Source organism: Panthera onca, chromosome A2, assembly GCF_046562875.1.
Source record: "Panthera onca isolate mPanOnc1 chromosome A2, mPanOnc1 haplotype 2, whole genome shotgun sequence".
Lineage (NCBI taxonomy): Eukaryota > Metazoa > Chordata > Mammalia > Carnivora > Felidae > Panthera > Panthera onca.
This window is the reverse complement of record NC_138340.1, coordinates 18080647-18100543: the sequence shown is the minus strand read 5'-3', so window position 1 is coordinate 18100543 and position 19897 is coordinate 18080647. Positions and strand designations below refer to the sequence as shown.

The 19897-nt window shown below is 38.9% G+C and overlaps 1 protein-coding gene across 1 annotated transcript in view; it reads left to right on the top strand.

Moving 5' to 3' along the window:
* PRKAR2A (protein kinase cAMP-dependent type II regulatory subunit alpha) overlaps positions 1 to 19897 on the top strand; it is a 108753-nt gene that overhangs the window by 48167 nt on the left and 40689 nt on the right. The window contains exon 2 of the mRNA XM_078443093.2: positions 11737 to 11772. Within this exon, the coding sequence (XP_078299219.1) occupies positions 11737 to 11772 (36 nt within the window). The remainder of the gene's footprint in view (positions 1 to 11736; positions 11773 to 19897) is intronic.

Genomic DNA, 19897 nt, shown 5'->3' with positions numbered 1-19897 from the left:
TCATCCACTCATTCATTCAAGCTAAATGCCTTAAGACTCTTGTTTTTAATTACATTTTCCACTACAAGTCAACTTTTCCTTTTTTATAGTTTTGTACTCTTTTGTAGCAACAGAATGCTTCAGAAATTTAAAAAATCGTTTTGTCTTTTTTGCATGATTTATGAAAATAGTGATTTTAAGTCTGCATTTAAAACTTTTAGGGGTGCCTGGATGGCTCAGTCAGTTAAACGTCCAACTTTGGCTCAGTTCATGATCTCACGGTTTGTGAGTTTGAGCCCCACATTGGGCTCTCTGCTGCCAGTGCAAAGCCTGCTTCAGGTCCTCTGTCTTCTTCTCTTTCTGCCTGTTCCCCGCTTGTTCTCTCTCTCACTCTCTCTCCCAAAAATAAATAAACATTCAAAAAAAATTAAAATTTTAGTTCCATATATTATGAAACGCAATGAATTTCAGCACATTATTTAATTTACTTTAAAAAACTATGCATGCCCTTTTGATTTTAGCCGTTCTGACAAGTATAAGGTGATATTTCATTGTGGCTTTTATTTGCATTTCCCTGACAGTGTTGATGAGCATCTTTTCATGTATCTTGGCTATCTGTATGTCTTTGGAAAAACATCTATTCAAGTCCTCTGCCCATTTAAAATTTTTTATTTTAATTTTAGTTTTTATTCAAATATAATTAACATAGTATTACATTAGTTTCAAGTTTACATTATAATGATACAACCATTCTATAAATTACTCAGTGTTCATCACAATAAGTGTACTTTTTTTTTTAATGTTATTTTTGAGGGAGGCACACACACAGCGTGAGCTGGAGACGGGCAGAAAGAAAGGGAGACGCAGAGTCCAAAGCAGGCTCCAGGCTCTGAGCTGTCAGCACAGAGCCCAATGTGGGGCTCAAATTCATGAACCATGAGATTATGACCTGAGTCGAAGTCGGACACTTAACCGACTGAGCCCCCAGGCACCCCACAGTCAGTGTACTCTTAATCCACTTCACCTATTTTACTCATCCCCCTTCCTACTTCCCCTCTGGCCACCACCAATTTGTTCTCTGTATATGAGTGTTTTTTGGTCTGTTTTTTCCTTTGTTCATTTTTCTTATTTCCTAAATTCCACATATGAGTGAAATCATACAGTAATTGTCTCTCATTTTTTTTTAAAGATTGTATTTTTAAGTAATCGCTACACCTCCCATGGGGCTCAAACCCACAACCCCGAGATCAAGAGTTGCACTCTTCACCGACTGAGCCAGCCAGGTGTCCTGTCTTAATTTGGGTTTTTGGTTTTGGTTTTTTTGTTTTGTTTTGGGTTGGGTTGGGTTGGGTTTTTTTGGTGTTGAATTGTGTAAGTTCTTTATATTTTGAATATTTAAAAAAAATTTTTTGGGGGCGCCTGGGTGGCTCAGTTGGTTAAGCGTCCGACTTCGGCTCAGGTCATGATCTCGCGGTCCGTGAGTTCGAGCCCTGCGTCGGGCTCTGTGCTGACAGCTCAGAGCCTGGAGCCTGCTTCAGATTCTGTGTCTCCCTCTCTCTCTGCCCCTCCCCTGTTCATGCTCTGTCTCTCTCTGTCTCAAAAATAAATAAAACATTTTTAAAAAATTTTTTAAAAATAAAAAAAAAATTTGTAACATTTATTTATTATTGAGAGACAGAGACAGAGCATGAGCACGGGAGGGGCAGAGAGGAGGAGACACAGAATTTGAAGCAGGCTCCAGGCTTTGAGCTGTCAGCACAGAGCCCGGTGCGGGGCTCAAACTCACAAACCGCGAGATCATGGCCTGAGCCGAAGTCGGACGCTTAACCAACTGAGCCACCCAGGCTCCCCTATGTTTTGATATATTAGATATATCATTTGCAAATATCTTCTCCTATTCAGTAGGTTGCTGTTTTGTTTTGTTGATGGTTTCCTTTGCTGTGTAGGAGATTTTATTTTGATGTAGTCTCAATAATATATTTTTGCTTTTTTTCCCTTGTCTCAAGAGATATATCTAGAAAAATGTTGCTATGGCTGATGTCAGAAATTACTGCCTTTGTTCTCTTCGAAGATTTTTACGGTTTCACATCTCACATTTAGATCTTTAATCTATTTTGGCTTTATTTTTGTGTATGGTGTTAGAAAGTAGTCCAGCTTCACTCTTTTGCATGTAGCTGTCTAGTTTTCTCAGCACCATTTATTAAAGAGAAGCTGTCTTTTCCCCATTATGTATTATTGCCTTCTTTGTCATAGATGAATTGGCCATTTAAGCGAGGGTTTATTTCTGGGCTCTCTCTTCTGTTCAGTTGATCTATGTATCTCTTTTTGTGCTAGTAGCATACTGTTTTGAGTGCTACAGCCTTGTAGTATATCTTGAGATCTGGTATTGTGATACCTCCAGCTTTGTTTTTCTTCCTCAAGATTGCTTTGGCTATTTGGGGCCATAAAAGATGAGATCTTGCCATTTGTGACTACATGGATGGACCTAGGGTATTATCTAAGTGAAAAAAGTCAGACTGAGAAAGACAATACCATATGATTTCATTCATATGTGGAATCTAAAAAACAAATGAATAAACAAAAAGCAGAATTAGACCTATAAATCCAGAGACAGTTGCCAGAAGTGGGATGAGGAGATGGACAAAGTGGTGAAGCGGAGGGGGAGATACAGGCTTCCACTTATGGAATGAATAAGTCATAGTAATAAAAAGCACAGCATAGGGAATATACTCAATGATATTCTAATAGCATTGAATGGTGACAGATGGTAGGCTACACTTATGAGCATAGCATAATGTATACAGAAGTTGAATTACTATGTTGTACATCTGAAACTAATGTAACAGGTCAACAATATTCAAATAAAAAAAATTAAGGGGTGCCTGGGTGGCTTAGTTAAGCATCTGACTCTTGGTTTCGGTTTAGGTCATGATCTCATGGTTTATGAGATCAAGCCCCACATCAGGCTCCACACAGCACAGAACCTGGTTGGGATTCTCTCTCCCTCTCTCTGTCCCTCCCCCACTCATGCTCATGCTCTCTCAAAATAAATAAACATTGGACAAAATAAAATAAGTACACGTACAGATAAACTGTAAACATAAGTTTTATATAAATTTAACATAAATATACATATACTTTAATAAAGATGATAGAAATTTAAAAATTCAAAAGAAAAAAAGACTATGCATGCATTTAATTTACTTTGAATTGGTTATACAGAAACATGATTTGACAACAGAATAAAAATGAAATGATAAAAAATGAAAGTCTATCATGTTTGATTTGAGGGGCTACATTGAGATTAATTTTTAAATACTTATTAGAAAAAATTGCAACCCTACTGAAAAATTGAAAGAGCAAGTGAACTCCTAGATTGACTGCTTGTTAATGTTTTGCCATGCTTTGCTTTCTCTCTTACTTCCTCTTTATATACACATGCACATGTGTACACACACATATACATTATAATGTCATTTTTTGCTTTACACGTATTTACATTTTTAAAAATTGTAGACAGATACACAGAACCTAAATTTACCTTTTTTTTTTTTTTTTTTTAATTTGAGAGAGAGGGGCAAGTGCAAGCAGGGGAGAGGGACAGAAAAAGAGAGAATCTTAAGCAGGTTCCACACTCAGCACAGAGCCTGACACGGGGCTCAACCCTGGTACCACAACCCTGGTACCATAACCCAAGCCAAAATCCAGAGTCAGTCGCTCAAATGACTGAGCCACCCAGGTGCCCCCAAATTTACCATTTTAAAGTAATTCACTGCCATTAAGTACATTCATAACAATCACCACCATCTATCTCTAGACATCTTTGGGTATTGCAAAACTGAAACTCTGTACCCATTAAATAATAACTCCTCCCTCTCCCCTCCCCCTTAGCAACTGCTATTCTCGCTATTTCTATGAATTTGACTATTCTAGGTACCTCATATAAGTGGAATCATACAAGATTTGTCTTTTTTGTAACTGACTTTATTTGGCATAATGTCTTCAAGATTCATTCGTAGAATCTTATAGCAAGTTTCAGAATTTCCTTCCTTTTAAAGGCTGAATAATATCCCATTGTATGTATACCACATTTTGTTTATCTTTTCATCCATTGATGGATACTTGGGTTGCTTCCACCTTTTGGCTATGTATGTGGGTGTACTATAATATCTCTTTGAGACCTTGCTTTCAGTTCTTTTGGATATATACCCAGAAGTAGAATTGCTAGATCGTATGGTAATTCGTTTTTAATCTTTGAGGAGCTGCCATACTGTTTTACACAACAGCTGCACCATTTCACATTGTGGCCAAGAATGCAAAAGGACTCCAATTTCTTCACATTCTTGCCGCCCTTATTATCTGTTCTTGTTTTGTTTTGTTTTTTAATGTTTGTTTATTTTTGAGAGAGACAGAGCATGAGCAGGAAAGGGGCAGAGGGAGAGGGAAAACAGAATCCGAAGCAGGCTCCAGGCTCCAAGCTCTGAGTTGTGAGCACAGAGCCTGGGACACTGGCCTCAAACTCCCAAACCACGAGATCATGACCTGAGCGGAAGTCAGACTCTTAGCCGACCGAGCCACCCAGGCACCCCTGCTCTTGTTTTTTTTTGTTTGTTTGCTTTTTTTTTTTTTTTTTTTTTTTTAAATAGTAGCCATCTTTAGGGGTGCCTGGGTTCCAGCCTTCCCCTCGGGCTCTGTGCTGACAGCTCAGACCCTGGAGCCTGCTTCAGATTCAGTCTCTCTCTCTCTCTCTCCCCCTACACCTTCCCCACTTTCTCTCTCTCTCTCTCTCTCTCTCTCTCTCTCAAAATAAGTATTTTTAAAAAAGTGTTTAATAGTAGCCATCTTTAAAAGGTGTGAATTGGTATCTCATTGTGTTTTTCATTTGCATTTCTCTGTTGATTAGTAGTATTGAGTATCTTTTCATGTGGTTATCTGTCATTTGTACATATTGGTTTTTGTTGTTTTTGTTGAGTGGTAGGAATTCTTTATTCTGGATGTAATAGATACATTATTTGAAAATACTTTCTCCCATTCCATGGGTTGCCATTTCACTTCGTTGTGTCTTTTTTTTAAGTTTATTTATTTTGGGAGAGAGCATGCAAGCTCGAGAGCTGGGGTGGGGAGGGTCAGAGAGAGAAAATCCCAAGCAGGCTCTACACTCTGTCAGCACAGAGTCTGAAGCAGGGCTTGAACTCAAAAACCATGAAATGAGCTGAAATCAAGAGACGCTTAACTGACTGAACCACCCATGTACTCCTGTTGTATCTTTTGATACACAGAAGTTTTTCATTTTGAAGTAGTCCAGTTTATCAATTTCTTTTTTTTTTACCTATGCTTTTGATGTTATATCCAAGAAAACATCGCCAAATCCAGTGTCATAAAGATTTTCCTGTGTTTTCATCTAAGAGTTTTATAATTTTAATTTTATGTCTTTGGTCCATTTTGACTTCATTTTTATATATGGTGAAAAAGGTAAGAGTCCAGCTTCATTTTTTTTGCAGGTAGAGATCCAGTTTTCCCAACACCATTTGTTGAAAAGACTATCCTTTCCCCCTTGGGTGATTTTGGCACTTTTATTGAAAATCAATTCACCACATATATGAAGGGTTTAGTTCTGGGTTCTCTATTCCATGGGTCTGGTCTATATGTCTATCCCTATGACAATACCATATTGTTTTGATTACTGTAGCTTTGTAGTAAGTTTTGAAATCAAGTATGAGTCCTCCAACTTTATCTTTTTCAAGAATAGTTGGGCACTTGGGATCCTTTGAGATTCTACATGAATTTTAGGATGGATTTTATCATTCCTATAAAAAAAAAGCCACCATTGGAATTTTAATAGAGATTGCATTGAATCCGTAGATTACTTTGGATAGTATTGTCATCTTAACAATATTATGTCTTTTAGTCCTTTAATATGGGATGGGTTTCCATTTATTTCTGTCTTTTTTTCTCAAGCTTCATTTAGGTACAATTGACAAGTATTTAAAGATATTTAGGGGCGCCTGGGTGGCTCAGTCAGTTAAGCGTCCGACTTCGGCTCAGGCCATGACCTCATGGTCTGTGGGTTCGAGCCCCGCGTCAGGCTCTGTGCTGACCGCTCAGAGCCTGGAGCCTGTTTCGGGTTCTGTGTCTCCTTCTGTCTCTGACCCTCCCCCATTCATGCTCTGTCTCTCTCTGTCTCAAAAATAAATAAACGTTAAAAAAAAAATTTAAAGATATTTAAAGTGTACAACATGATGATTTGATATATAATGCAAAAGGTTTATTTATGTCTCCTTTAATTTCTTTTAGTAATGTTTTGTAGTTTTCAGTGTACAAATCTTTCACCTCCTTGGTTAAATTCATTCCTAAATATTTTATTCTTTTTGATGCTGTTATGAATGGAGTTTTTTTTTCAACGTTTTTTTTTATTTATTTTTGGGACAGAGAGAGACAGAGCATGAACGGGGGAGGGGCAGAGAGAGAGGGAGACACAGAATCGGAAGCAAGCTCCAGGCTCCGAGCCATCAGCCCAGAGCCTGACGCGGGGCTCGAACTCACGGACCGCGAGATCGTGACCTGGCTGAAGTCGGACGCTTAACCGACTGCGCCACCCAGGCGCCCCATGAATGGAGTTTTAAAAATATTTTCTTTTTGGATTGTTCATTGCAGTTGTATAGAAATACAATTTTGGGTGTTGATTTTTCTTAACATTTATTTTTGGGAGAGAGAAAAAAAGAGAGAGGGACAGAGCATGCACATGTGTGACCAGGGGAGGGACAGAGAGGGAGAGGGAGGATCTGAAGTGGGCTCTGTGTGGACAGCAGAGAGCCTGATGTGGGCCTTGAACTCACGAACTGTGAGATCATGACCTGAGCCAGTGGGAGGTTTAACCAACTGAGTCACCCAAGCACCTCTTGCATGTTGATTTTATATCCTGCAACTTTGCTGTATTCATTTATTAAGTCTAACTTTTTTTGTGTGTGTGGATTCTTTAAGGTTTTCTACATAGAAGATCATGTCATTCCACAAGCAGATAATTTTACTGTTTCCTTTCTAATTTGGATGCCTTTTATTTCTTCTTATTTCCTAATTGCTATGGCCAGAGCTTTCAGTAATATGTTGAATAGAAATGGCAAAAGCAGGCATCCTGTCTTGTTCCTGATCTTAGGGAGAAACCTTCAGTCTTTTACCATTGAGTTGGTGATAGCTGTGGGTTTTTCATATGTGCCTTTTTCATGTTGAGGAAATTCCCTTATATTCTCACTTTATTTTTTACATGAAAGAGTGTCATTTTGTCAAATGCTTGTTCTGCATCATTGAGATGCTGATGTAGTTGCCCCTCCCCACCTCTTCATTCTATTAATGTGGTGTATTTTGCTTGACATTCTTTATTTTGAGCCACCCTTGCATTCCTGGGATAAATCCCACTTGGTCATGGTGTATAATCACTTTAATATGTTGCTAGGTACTATTTTTTTTGAGGATTTTGAGGATTTTTTATGTCTATATTCATAATGAATATTTTGTTTGCTTGCAATGCCTTTGTCTGTCTTTAGTATCAGGGTAATGCTGGCCTTACAAAGTGAGTTAAGGGGGCACCTGGGTGGCTCAGTTGGTTGAGCGTCCGACTCTTGATTTCAGCTCAGGTCATGATCTCAGGGTTGTGAGATTGAGCCCTTTGTCAGGCTCTGTGCTGAGCTTGGAGCCTGCTTAGGATTCTCTCTCTCTCTCTCTCTCTCTCTCTCTCTCTCTCTCTCTCTCCCTCTCCCTCTCTCTCCCTCCCTCCCTCCCTCCCCCTCTCCGCACCGTGTGTGTTCTTTCTCTATATAAAATAAAATAAAAAATAAGATGAAAAGTTTTTTAAAAACTGAAAAAAATAAAATAAGTTAGGAAGTATTCCCTTATCTTTGATTTTTTTGGATGAGTATAACAGGGGTTGATGTTAATTCTTTAAATGTTTAGTAGAATGTACAATGAAGACATCTAGTCTTGGGCTTTTCTCTGTTCAGGGATTTTTTTTTTTTTTTTTTTTTTTTTAGAGAAGGAGAACAAGTGAGCAGGGGAAGGAACAGAGGGAGAGGGAAGGAGGGAAGGAGGGAGAGACAGAGACAGAGACAGAGAATCTTAAGTAGGTTCCACACTCCGAGCCCCATACAGGGCTTGAACTCATGAATTCATGACCTGAGCCGAACGAAATTAAGAGTCTGATCCTCAACCAACTGAGTCATCCAGGCGTCCCTGTCAGGAGATTTTTGATTACCAGTTTCATCCCCCTATTTGTTACAGATTGTTGGGATTTTTCTATTCCTTTTGTGTAAGTTTTGGAAGTTTGTGTATTTCTAGAAATTTGTCTATTTCCTCTATTTCATCTAGGTTATTCAGTTTGTTGGCATACTATTTTCAGAGTATCATAATCCTTTTTATTTCTGTGTATTCCATTGTAGTATCCCCACTTTAATTTTAGTAATTTAACTCTTCTTTTTTCTTAGCCAGTCTAAGTCAATCAGCAGCTTATTGATTTTGTTGATCTTTTCAAAGAATCAACTTTCAGTTTCACTGATTTTTTTTTCCCTATGCTTTATTTTAGTTTCTCTCCACTCTGAATTTCCTTATTTCTGCTGCTTTAGGGTTCAGTTTGCCCTTTTTTCCCCTACTTCCTTAAGGTATACAATTAGCTTATTAATTTGAGATTTTTCTTCTTTTTCTTTTTTTCTTTTTTAAAATTAAAAAAAAAATGTTTATTTATTTTTGAGAGAGAGAGAGAGGGAGACAGAGTGCAAGCGGGGGAGGGCAGAGAGAGAGGGAGACACAGAATCCGAAGCAGGCTCCAGGCTCCGAGCTGTCAGCACAGAGCCCGACGCGGGGCTCGAACCCACAAACCGTGAGATCATGACCTGAGCTGAAGTTGGACACTCAACCGACTGAGCCACCCAGGCACTCCTCTTCTTTTTGAACATAAGCATTTGTAGCTACAAATTTCCCTCTTTGCACTTTTAGTACACCCTTAAGTTTTAGTATATTGTTTTTGTTTTCATTTATCTCCAGATATTTTCTGATTTTCCTTGCGATTTATATCTGTACATTTACATCAGTATTATTGTAGTAAGTTGTTGGTAGTGATGTTTTACAATTTCCAGCACTTTTAGATGTTATGTACCCAGAGAAGTTACCTCACATCATAGTTTTTAAAAATTTCAATGTGTTATTTTTTTTCCTAGAAATTCCAAATTTTTTTCAATCCTCCTTGCTTTGTTTTGGTTGTATCTTATTCCTTTATTTATGCTTTGATTCCCATTTTTGTCTTTGTTTTAAACATTCTGTTCTGATTATAGTTCCATAATTTTAATATCTAATCCTTTTTTGATATACTCCCTGATAGCACCCATGCTAAATTGTTTCATTGTATGTTTTATAATTTTAGGTTATATACTGATGTTTAGTGGGGTTTTAATTATGGAAGTCCCATGAGGCCTGGATTGAGAGTGTAAGCTCTTACACATTTCATCTAATCTATTTGAGTGACAGGAACGTGTGTTTTAAGTGATTGAAGGAAACTCTCCCACACAACTCAAGCTAGAGTGCATGTTTCATGAAACCAGGAGTCTTTGTTTTAATCTACTACTGTCTCCCAAATTGTCTACTAACAGTGCTTGTCATGTACTAGGTACCCTACCTATATCTGTTGAACTGAATTTACCATCTTTCTTTGCTGGTGGGTGCATTAATTTTGACAAATCCACAGTTTCACTGAGGAAGTGGGAAAGGACTATCATAGGTACTTTCTATCAATAATGGCTCGGGTTTTCTTTTGAAATTTTACCTGTTTGTTCCAATAACATAACTTTTACCCCAAGCTATACAAAAAGATAATTCTTGTTCTGTTGTGGTGAATAAGCATTTGTCTCCTTCCTGAGTCTATTTTTGTTGAGGCCTCATATTAGTTGAGTTTGGCTCTCTGAGCCACCTTCAATTTATTTTTCACTAATCTTCAAATTTCTCCTTTTATGGAGGGTGAGAAGGGATATTTACATAATTTTTTAAATTACGATAATCAGATTAAGCTCTGAAAGTTAAAAAAAAAAAAAAAAACAACCCACCTTGGGGAACTTGGGTGGCTCGGTTGGTAAAGCATGTGACTCTTGATCTTGGGGTCATGAGTTCTAGCCCCACATTGGGTGGAGTTTCCTTTAAAAAAAATCTTAAAAAAAAAACCCTACATTATTCAAATGATATAGTTTAGTACTGAGAATTTAGATAACCACCAAACATAAGGAATGATAGGTAAAAAACAGGAAAAATTAGCAAAGAGAAAATTTATGTTTATTTTTCAACCTAAAGACATGTGGTACATTTTTCTGATTAATACACTAACCATGGGCAGGAGAAAACCTACCCGTTTTGAATGAGAATATAACTTAACAGCTAATTTCTTTTTCACTTTAGTGTAAAACTTATTAAATTGTTTTAAAATGAAATTTATGTCCATCAACTGATGAATGGATAAAGAAATCGTGGTTTATATACACAATGGAATACTACGTGGCAATGAGAAAAAATGAAATATGGCCTTTTGTAGCAACGTGGATGGAACTGGAGAGTGTGATGCTAAGTGAAATAAGCCATACAGAGAAAGACAGATACAGATACCATATGGTTTCACTCTTATGTGGATCCTGAGAAACATAACAGAAACCCATGGGGGAGGGGAAGGAAAAAAAAAAAAAAGGTTAGAGAGGGAGAGAGCCAAAGCATAAGAGGCTGTTAAAAACTGAGAACAAACTGAGGGTTGATGGGGGGTGGGAGGGAGGGTAGGGTGGGTGATGGGTATTGAGGAGGGCACCTTTTGGGATGAGCACTGGGTGTTGTATGGAAACCAATTTGACAGTAAATTTCATATATTAAAACAAACAAATAAATAAATAAATAAACATTAAAAAAAAAATAAATAAAAAGTAAAATGAAATTTAAATGCTATTATCTGGCAGTCTTGGTATTATCTTTGAAGAATATTAAAGAAGAAAATTTAACTTTTTAATATCATTACCAATAAATTTAGTAGACTTTTTAAAATTTTTAACATTTTATTTATTTTTGTGAGACAGAGAGAGAGCATGAGCAGGGGAGGGACAGAGAGAGAGGGAGACACAGAGTCCAAAGCAGGATCCAGGCTCTGAGCTGTCAGCACAGAGCCCGACACAGGGCTTGAACTGATGAACTATGAGATCATGACCTGAGCTGAAGTCAGATGTTTAACCGACTGAGCCACCCAGGTGCCCCAGTAGACTTCTTATTCATTTGATATGATACAAATTATTATTTTTAAGAAAATTTTAAGTTTACTTATTTACTTTGAAAGAGAGAGAGGGAGAGAGAGACAATCCCAAGCCGTCTCCACACGGCCAGTGTGGAGCCAGATGTGGGACTCGAATTCATGAACCATGAGATCATGGCCTGAGCTGAAATCCAGAGTTGGATGCTTAACCGACTGAGCCACCCAGGTGTCCCAATATGATACAAATTAGATGAACATGAATGTAAACAAGTAAATTTGCCACCTTGAGTACATTGAAGTTATAATGAGCTTGTTTTCAAAAAGATAAATTCTTCTTTATGTTGCCTTTATATGATCATGTTGAACTACTCTCTGTGGTTGATTATAGAAGAGTATGAATTGACCCAACATTTGGTATTAAAGTGCTTTTAGTTCTATTGTTAAAGGTGGGGTCATGTGACATAATGATGCCTGAATGTTGCTTCTTCTTTGTTTTGCAGTCCCAATTCCTGGCAGATTTGATCGGCGAGTATCAGGTATGTATTCTCTTTCATAACATACTGCCAAAATGCTGTTTTAAGATGGGATTATTTTAAATAAAAATAAACTGATCTTGTAAATAAAAAGATAAGTTAGCAGCATTACAGAACATTATAAAAATTACCTGCAATTCCTCCATTCTGTTTCAAGTTCTGAGTATATATGTACATATTAGTTTGTCTCATTTATGTCATTAGTATTTTTCCATGTTCATAATTATGACTTCTGAAAACTACTTTTTTTGTCAACACTTGCATATAGCTCATTGCAACAAGTGTACTTCTTAGTCCGTATCACCTGTTTAACCCATCCCCCCACCCACTTACCCTCTGGTAATCATAAGTTTGTTCTCTATGGTTAAGAGTCTGTTTCTTGGTTTGCCTCCCTCTTTCTCTCTCTTTTTTTTTTTTTTTAACAACGCTTTGCTCATTTGTTTTGTTAAATTCCACATGTTAAATTCCAATGTAAGTGAATTCATATGCTTCTTAGTCTTTCTGTGACTGACTTATTTCACTTAGCTCCATCCATGTCATTGCAAATGGGAAGATTCCATTCTTTTTTATGGTTGAGTAATATTCCATTGTATATAAACACCTCATCTTCTTTATCCATTCATCAATTGATGGACACTTGGGCCATTCACATAATTTCGCTATTGTAGATAATGCTGCTATAAACATTGGGGTGCATGTATCCCTATGAATTAGTATTTTTTAAAAAAAAATTTTTAACACTTATTTGAGAGGCAGAGCACAAGTGGGGCGGAGGAAGAGAGATGAATTAGTATTTTTGTATTCTTTAGGTAAATACCTAGTGGTGTGGTTGCTGGATTCTAGGGTAGTCCTGTTTTTAATTTATTTTTTTATTTAAAAAAAATTTTTTTTTAACGTTTATTTATTTTTGAGACAGAGAGAGACAGAGCATGAACGGGGGAGGGGCAGAGAGAGAGGGAGACACAGAATCGGAAGCAGGCTCCAGGCTCTGAGCCATCAGCCCAGAGCCCGACGCGGGGCTCGAACTCGCGGACCGCGAGATCGTGACCTGAGCTGAAGTCGGACGCTTAACCGACTGAGCCACCCGGGCGCCCCAATTTTTCTTTTTTTAATGTTTATTTTTGAGAGAGAGAGAGAGAGAGAGAGAGAGAGACAGAGTGTGATCTGGGGAGGAACAGAGAGCAAAAGGGAGACAAAGAGTATGAAGCAGGCTCCAGGCTTTGAGCTGTCAGCACAGACTGATGGACCTCAAGATCATCATGACCTGAGCTGAAGTCGGGCGCCTAACCAACTGAGCCACCCAGGCGCGCCTATTTTTAACTTTTTGAGGAACTTCCATACTGTGTTCCAGAGTGGCTGCACCATTCTCATTCCCATCAACAGTGCAAGAGGGCTCCCCTTTCTCTATATCCTTGCCAACGCCTTTTGTTTCTTGTGTTGTTGATTTTAGCCATTCTGACAGGTGTGAGGTGATACATCATTGTAGTTTTGATTTGTATTTCCCTGATGATAAACGATATTGAGCATCTTTTCATGTGTCTGTTGGCCATCTGGATGTCTTCTTTGGGAAAATGTCTATTCATAAAAACTACTTTCTGTATTGCTATTTCTCTGGTATTCTAGATTATGCTGTATTAACTTCTTGCATACACTGTTGAACCACTAAAATTATTTCCTCAGTTATAGTGCTGAGTAGCACTCTCTGGTCGGAGACTTGAGCATTGCCTGGATTTTTCTGTGTATTGCTTTCCAGAGGCATTCTACAGAATAGACTGCAGGGAGAAAGAACACCCTACAAAGGCCTCTCTTCTGCCACTGTCTCACTGATATAGGTGGTGCCTACTACTTTAATTTAGATGTAAAATAGTACCTCAGATTGTTTTATTTGGCACTCCTTTGATTATTAACAAAAATGAGTGTTTTCCAAATATGAGAAATGTTTTATTTTCTCCTATGGGACTAGTTTGGTAGTATTTTTCTCTTTTATCTATTATGATCGCGATTATTTTTTTGTAAGTTTGAGCAAATTTCTGTCATCATTTTTAACCTTTTGAAAGTTTCAATGCAACGTTTCCCAAGTTGGTTGTGCTGCTTATTTTAATTTTGCTATTTTTTATTGACTTGAATTTTAATATGTGACTGGTACCATGAACACTGCCTAGCACATAGCAAGCACTCACTAAATATTTATTGAATATATATATCTTCTTTTTTTTCGTGATTTCTCTGAAGCTAAGAAGAGTCCTCCTTTTTTTTACAGAACTGATAAATATATTTTCTGCAAGTTTCCTCATAAGTAAAATGTTTGAGTTTTGGATACATTTAGAGTTTCTATGATTGTATAGTAGGGAGGTTAATGTGTTTTAGAATTACTATGTGAGCTGTATGTATCACATCATTTTTTTTTTTAATGTTTATTTTTGAGAGAGAGACAGAGTGCAAGTTGGGGGAAGGGCAGAGAGAGAGAGACAGAGAGAGAGAGATGCAGAATCTGAAGCAGGCTCCAGGCTCTGAGATGTCTACACAGAGCCTGACACAGGGCTCCAACTCCTGAACTGTGGGATTATGACCTGAGCCAAAGGCGGATGCTTAACTGACTGAGCCACCTAGGTGTTCCTCATTCTTTTTCTTTTTTTTTTTAATGTTTATTTATTTATTTTGAGAAAGAAAGAGAGTGTGTATGCTCACATTTGAGCGGGGCAGGGCAGAGAAAGAAAGAGAGAGAGAGAGAGAGTTAGAGAGAATCCCAAGCAGGTTCTGTGCTGTCAGCACAGAGCCTGACTTGGGGCTCATTTTCACAGACCCTGAGATCATGACCTGAGCCTAAGTCAAGAGTCAGACGCTCAACCAACTGAGCCCCCCAGGCACCCCTCACACCATTCTTTTATATCTCTTCATTCTTGGGAAGGTTTCTTGATTTTAAACTATCATATGACCTAATTTCTAGTAACACTTGGAATCCCTTTTCTATCCCTCCATCCTTTTCTTTGAGAAAATCTGCTCATTTATGTTTCAGAAAGCCTTTGGTAAGTTGTACACCAAAGTCTGTTGAAAGGAGATAGAAAAAAATATGTTCTTATGTGTAGAGAGACAGCTACAGAGAAGAAATAGAGTGGCAGTTAAGGTTGGTGTGAGATCTGTATGCACTATTATCTCCCATTTCTGTTTATCCTTGCCCTATACCCCTTTTTCCCCAGACAATTAGTGATATCTCTTGACATGTGTAAGACAGATCTCGGAGATGAGAGAGTACAGTGACATCTTCTGCAGAGGTCACAGGTGGTGTTAGTTCATGAATTGCTGCTTGGGCTTTCTGTCAGTGTTGTTTAGGCCTTGAACTCTGTGGAGAACTCAGACAAGTACATGATATCATCCCTCCTCCTTAGAGGTTACAGTCTTATTGAAGATTTAAAACTTTTAATTTTTTTATTTTTTTATTTTTATTTTTTTAATGTTTATTTATTTTTGAGACAGAGAGAGACAGAGCATGAATGGGGGAGGGTCAGAGAGAAAGAGACACAGAATCTGAAGCAGGCTCCAGGCTCTGAGCTGTCAGCACAGAGCCCGACGCGGGGCTCAAACTCACGGACCGCGAGATCATGACCTGAGCCAAAGTCGGCCGCTTAACCGACTGAGCCACCCAGGCGCCCCTAAAACTTTTTAATATTGGGGCACCTGGGTGGCTCAGTTGGTTAAGCGACCAACTTCAGCTCAGGTCATGTTCTCGCAGTTTGTGAGTTCGAGCCCCGCATCGGGCTCTGTGCTGACAGCTCAGAGCCTGGAGCCTACTTCAGATTCTGTGTTTCCCCCTCTCTCTACCCCTCCCCTGCTCATGCTCTGTGTCTCTCTGTGTCTCAATAATAAATAAACGTTAAAAAAAAATTAAAAAAACTTTTTAATATTATTCAAATGTTAAGTGAAAGTAAAAGATTCTTAGAAGAATCAAAATGATTATGCAGGGAGAGAAAATAGCCTGTAGGAATAACTAACATTTTTTTAGTGCAGACTGTGTGGTAGGTGTACATTTTAAGATCTCTCTAATTGCCTTCCTTATGTCCTTGAACATAATCCTCACATTAGTACTATGAGGTACACGCCATGATTATCCCCAGTGGACAGATGCAGAAACTGAGGACAAAGCAGAGGTTAAGTCACTCGAACAGCCAAGGTGATAATGTGCCCAAAGGTAGCACTGTCCTGAGTACTTTCTATCTCTAAGAACCCTTCCTTGTACCCTCTGACCCTCTCAGTCAGTTTTCATCTAAATCCCCTAAAATCTCAGCCTGTTTTTGGAGTGTATTATTTTCCTGATCTAGCTGAAGCTTGGCTTGCCCTACAGGCTTCTCAGATGATGGTTCTTCTCTTCCATTTTCCTTGTAACATTGATGATAGATGGGTGAATGTTTCTGTTGTTCCTTATTGCTTCCAAACCATTCTCTCTCCCTCCTCCCTAAAACCCTCGCCTTCAAACCTCACGTTATTATATTCTGTCAGTCGCTTCTCTTCCTTGTTTTAGTTATCTAATAATCCACGGGCTGTTTCTTCTTATTTCCATCTAGATAATTCTTCAAATCTTGCCCTCCATTTCTTCACCTCTTGTCTTCCACCCTACTTCAACCACTCACCCCCGTGGTCATACTCTGGAACGACAGGCATCACAACTCATACTCAGCGATCCCAGTCTCCCGCTGCCTGATGTTGCCTGGGCTCTTTTGCTGCCCTGCTCCACCGCTGACAACTTGATCTTGCTTCATTTTTACTGTTCCTCACTTCCTCTTTTACTAACCTTAAATTCCTTGCTCAGTGATTATAACCACTCTGTGGCACATATCCTCAGTTTCCTTTTTCTTTTTTCCTTGCTTGTCTAAAACACATTCTGGTTAATCCCAACTGTCCTCTTAGGCTGTATGTGCACCACAGCTGTACTTGATTGAGGGAAAATACACAGGCCCGTTGGCTGACCTTACTTTGAGCACCTGATCATTAACTTCTAGTAGGCTTTAGATGCCAGCATTCATACTGTGTCTCCATACTTCTTTCACTCTGCTCTCCTAGATAAGCGTTTCTTACCTTCTCTCTCCCCAAACCAGTACCTCCTCCCAAATTCTCATTCCTGGCAGATGATTTTGTTCTCTTAACCAAGGAAATAAAAGCAACAGAAGATAGTTTCCATAGACTCCTACCACATCTATCCTTCCTTACTTGCATTTGAGTCCAGTGTCCACCTATACATTAGATCTCATCCCTTCATCCTTCCAGCAGTTACTGCCTTTCTCCTGCATAATCTGCGTCCTTCAACTGGATTATTATTCTCAGCAAAAAAATGTAGCATTGACTTCCCTTTCGTAAAAAATAAAATACGACTTTTTTAAACCACTCTTTACTCTCCAGCCACCACTTTTTTTGTCTCTCTATCTTTATAGCAGATTCCTTGAAGGAGTTGTCCATATTTGCTGTATCTAGTTTTTCTTCTTCTATTCTCTCTTGAGGCCAGTCTAATCAGACTTTTGCTCCCAAATCTCCTCAAAACCATCTTTGTGGATTATTTATATCCTTTAGACTGTCACTTGAAAGACTTCTTCTCACTTAGGTCTTTAGTAAGGTTCAGTACACACACACACACACACCCTATCTCCCTTACTTTATTTTCTCCTTACTGTTCCTCTCCTTCTCTCTCTCTCTCTCTCTCTCTCTCTCTCTCTCTCTCATTTATCCTCTTATCTAGCTCCCTATGCCAGAAGGTAAGCTCCAATCAGAGAATTTTTGTCTGTTTTGTTCATTGATGCATATAGTTAACACTTAGAACAATGTCAGTAAATGTGGATGGATGGATAGAAGGAAGGAACAAAAGAACAGGTTAGAAATCCAGAGGAGAGGGGCACCTGGGTGGCTCAGTCGGTTGGGCGTCTGACTTCGGCTCAGGTCATGATCTCACAGCTGTGGGTTTGAGCCCCACGTCGGGCTCTGTGCTGACAGCTCAGAGCCTGGAGCCTGCTTCACATTCTGTGTCTCCATCCCTCTCTGGCCCTCCCCTGCTCACACTCTGTCTCTCTCTTTCTCTCTCAAAAAGTAAATAAACATAAAAAATTAAAAAAAAAAAAAAAAAAAAGGAAAAAAGAAATCCGGAGGAGAAATTACTGTGGGCAGAAAAAAAATCAAGAGACACTTCTTTGAAGGAGGCAGAAATTGCACTGGAAGTTGTAAAACATGGCTACTGTGTGGCTAGTACCAAGAAGGATGCATTCTAGGTAAAAGGATGTCTTAAGACTCAAAGGGGGATGAACTAGCTCTTGCTGCTCTGGCTGTAGGTGAGGAGATAAAAGAAGTTTGGCAAGAGAGGTAGGGAATGGGGCTCCTTATGTGATCCATAGAGTTTAGCAATAACTAGTTGTGTGAAGACATGTGCTGTGTCAGAGATTGCAGAAGACTTCCAACGATAACTCAGTGTGTCTGACCGAATAATAATTTGGAATGTAAAGCAGCATAAAGAGACCTAGCAGTTATTGAGTATGTCCTGTGAGCCCAGCCCTGTGTTTTAAATATCTCCTCCTATTATTAACCTTTTACATGGTTTTAGTATCATTATCCCATCTCCTCTTACCACTGAAGAGACAGACCAAAGATCTAGGATATAGGGAAATAGTGAATAGTGGTGGGTAGGGCCAAGCTCAGACCCCAGTTCATGTTCAGAGGTGAGCTCTTTCCCTGCTTGACGCTGCCTCTCCATTGCAAAGCATTTGGGATTGAAAGCTATGCCTTCCAAGTTTAAGTTCTAGCACAGCAGTCCTTTTACATCATGTGATAAATTCATCAAATGAAAAGAGTTCATAAATTCTTTAAAAGCGGCTTTCTTGAAATAGTCCTAAAGTAGTATTAACTGTCTTTGAGTTTGAAATGTTAGTCTGATTCTGTTAATTAAAATATGTCATCCCCAGAAAACCCTTTCATTTATTAAACACATGTTGAAGCTTCCAAGCATTTTAATCAGAAATTTGTGTGTTGGCATCATGCCACGTTTAGGCAGGGAGCATCTGATGAACGTGCCCAGTCAGTAGAGTCTGCTGAGAATCTGGTGCCATGGTAGTCACTCATGTCTGTGTGATAGGTGCTTTTCCTTCACCAGGTGTCTCTGCCTTTTCAGGCTTACGTACTTACAGTGGAATACTGATTTTTGTCTTAATATCCTTTCACAGTATTCAGGATTTTTTCCACCAATAGCTATCTTCAGCTGAAATATCACCAAGCATTACTTAAGATAACTTACAAATCCAGTGTTAAGTACTGAATTGTGTCCCCCTCAAATTCTTATGTTGAAGCCTAACCCCCCAGTATGACTGTATGTGGAAATAGGGCCTTTGAAAAAAAAGAGGCAGTTAAGGTTAAGTAAGGTGTTAAGGGTGGAGTCCTAATCCAGTAGGACTGATTTCCTTATAAGAAGAGGAAGTAGGGTGGCTATTTTTGGTTAAGCATCTGACTCTTGATCTTAGCTCATGTCTTGATCTCAGGGTCTGAGTTGGAGCCCTTAGTTGGGCATGGAGCCTACTTAAAAAAAAAAAAAAAGAGAGAGAGAGAGGAAAAGACACCATGAGTGCACCATAGAGACAAAGGACCATGTGAGGACTCAGCAAGAAGGCAGCCATCCACAAGCCAAGTGAAGAGGCCCCAGGAGAAAAACAATGTGCCAATACCTTGATCTTGAACTTCCATCCTTCATAACTGTGAGGAAATAGATTTCTGTTCTTTAAGCCACTCAGACTGGTATTTTGTAATGGCAGCCCAAGCTGACTAATACGCACAGGCTGAATTAATTCTTCATGGGAGCTCGCAGGACAGCATAGGGTCTCAGGCTGTGACCAGGATCCGGCTCATTTCTTTGTAGAAATGAAAGGGTTTTCTTTCACCAGCACATTTAATGATTCACCTTTCTGGAGGCACCTGGCTAGCTCAGTCAGTAGAGCGTGTGACTTTTTGATCTCAGGGTCATAAGTCCAAGCCCCACATTGGGACTAGAGATTACTTAGAAGTAAAATATTTTAAAAAATGATTCACATTCTGGATGAAGGAAGCATCAGTTAAAATTTGGAAGAAGAAATTGTGCTGGATAGTCTCTGGTCACTTTGTACAGTTT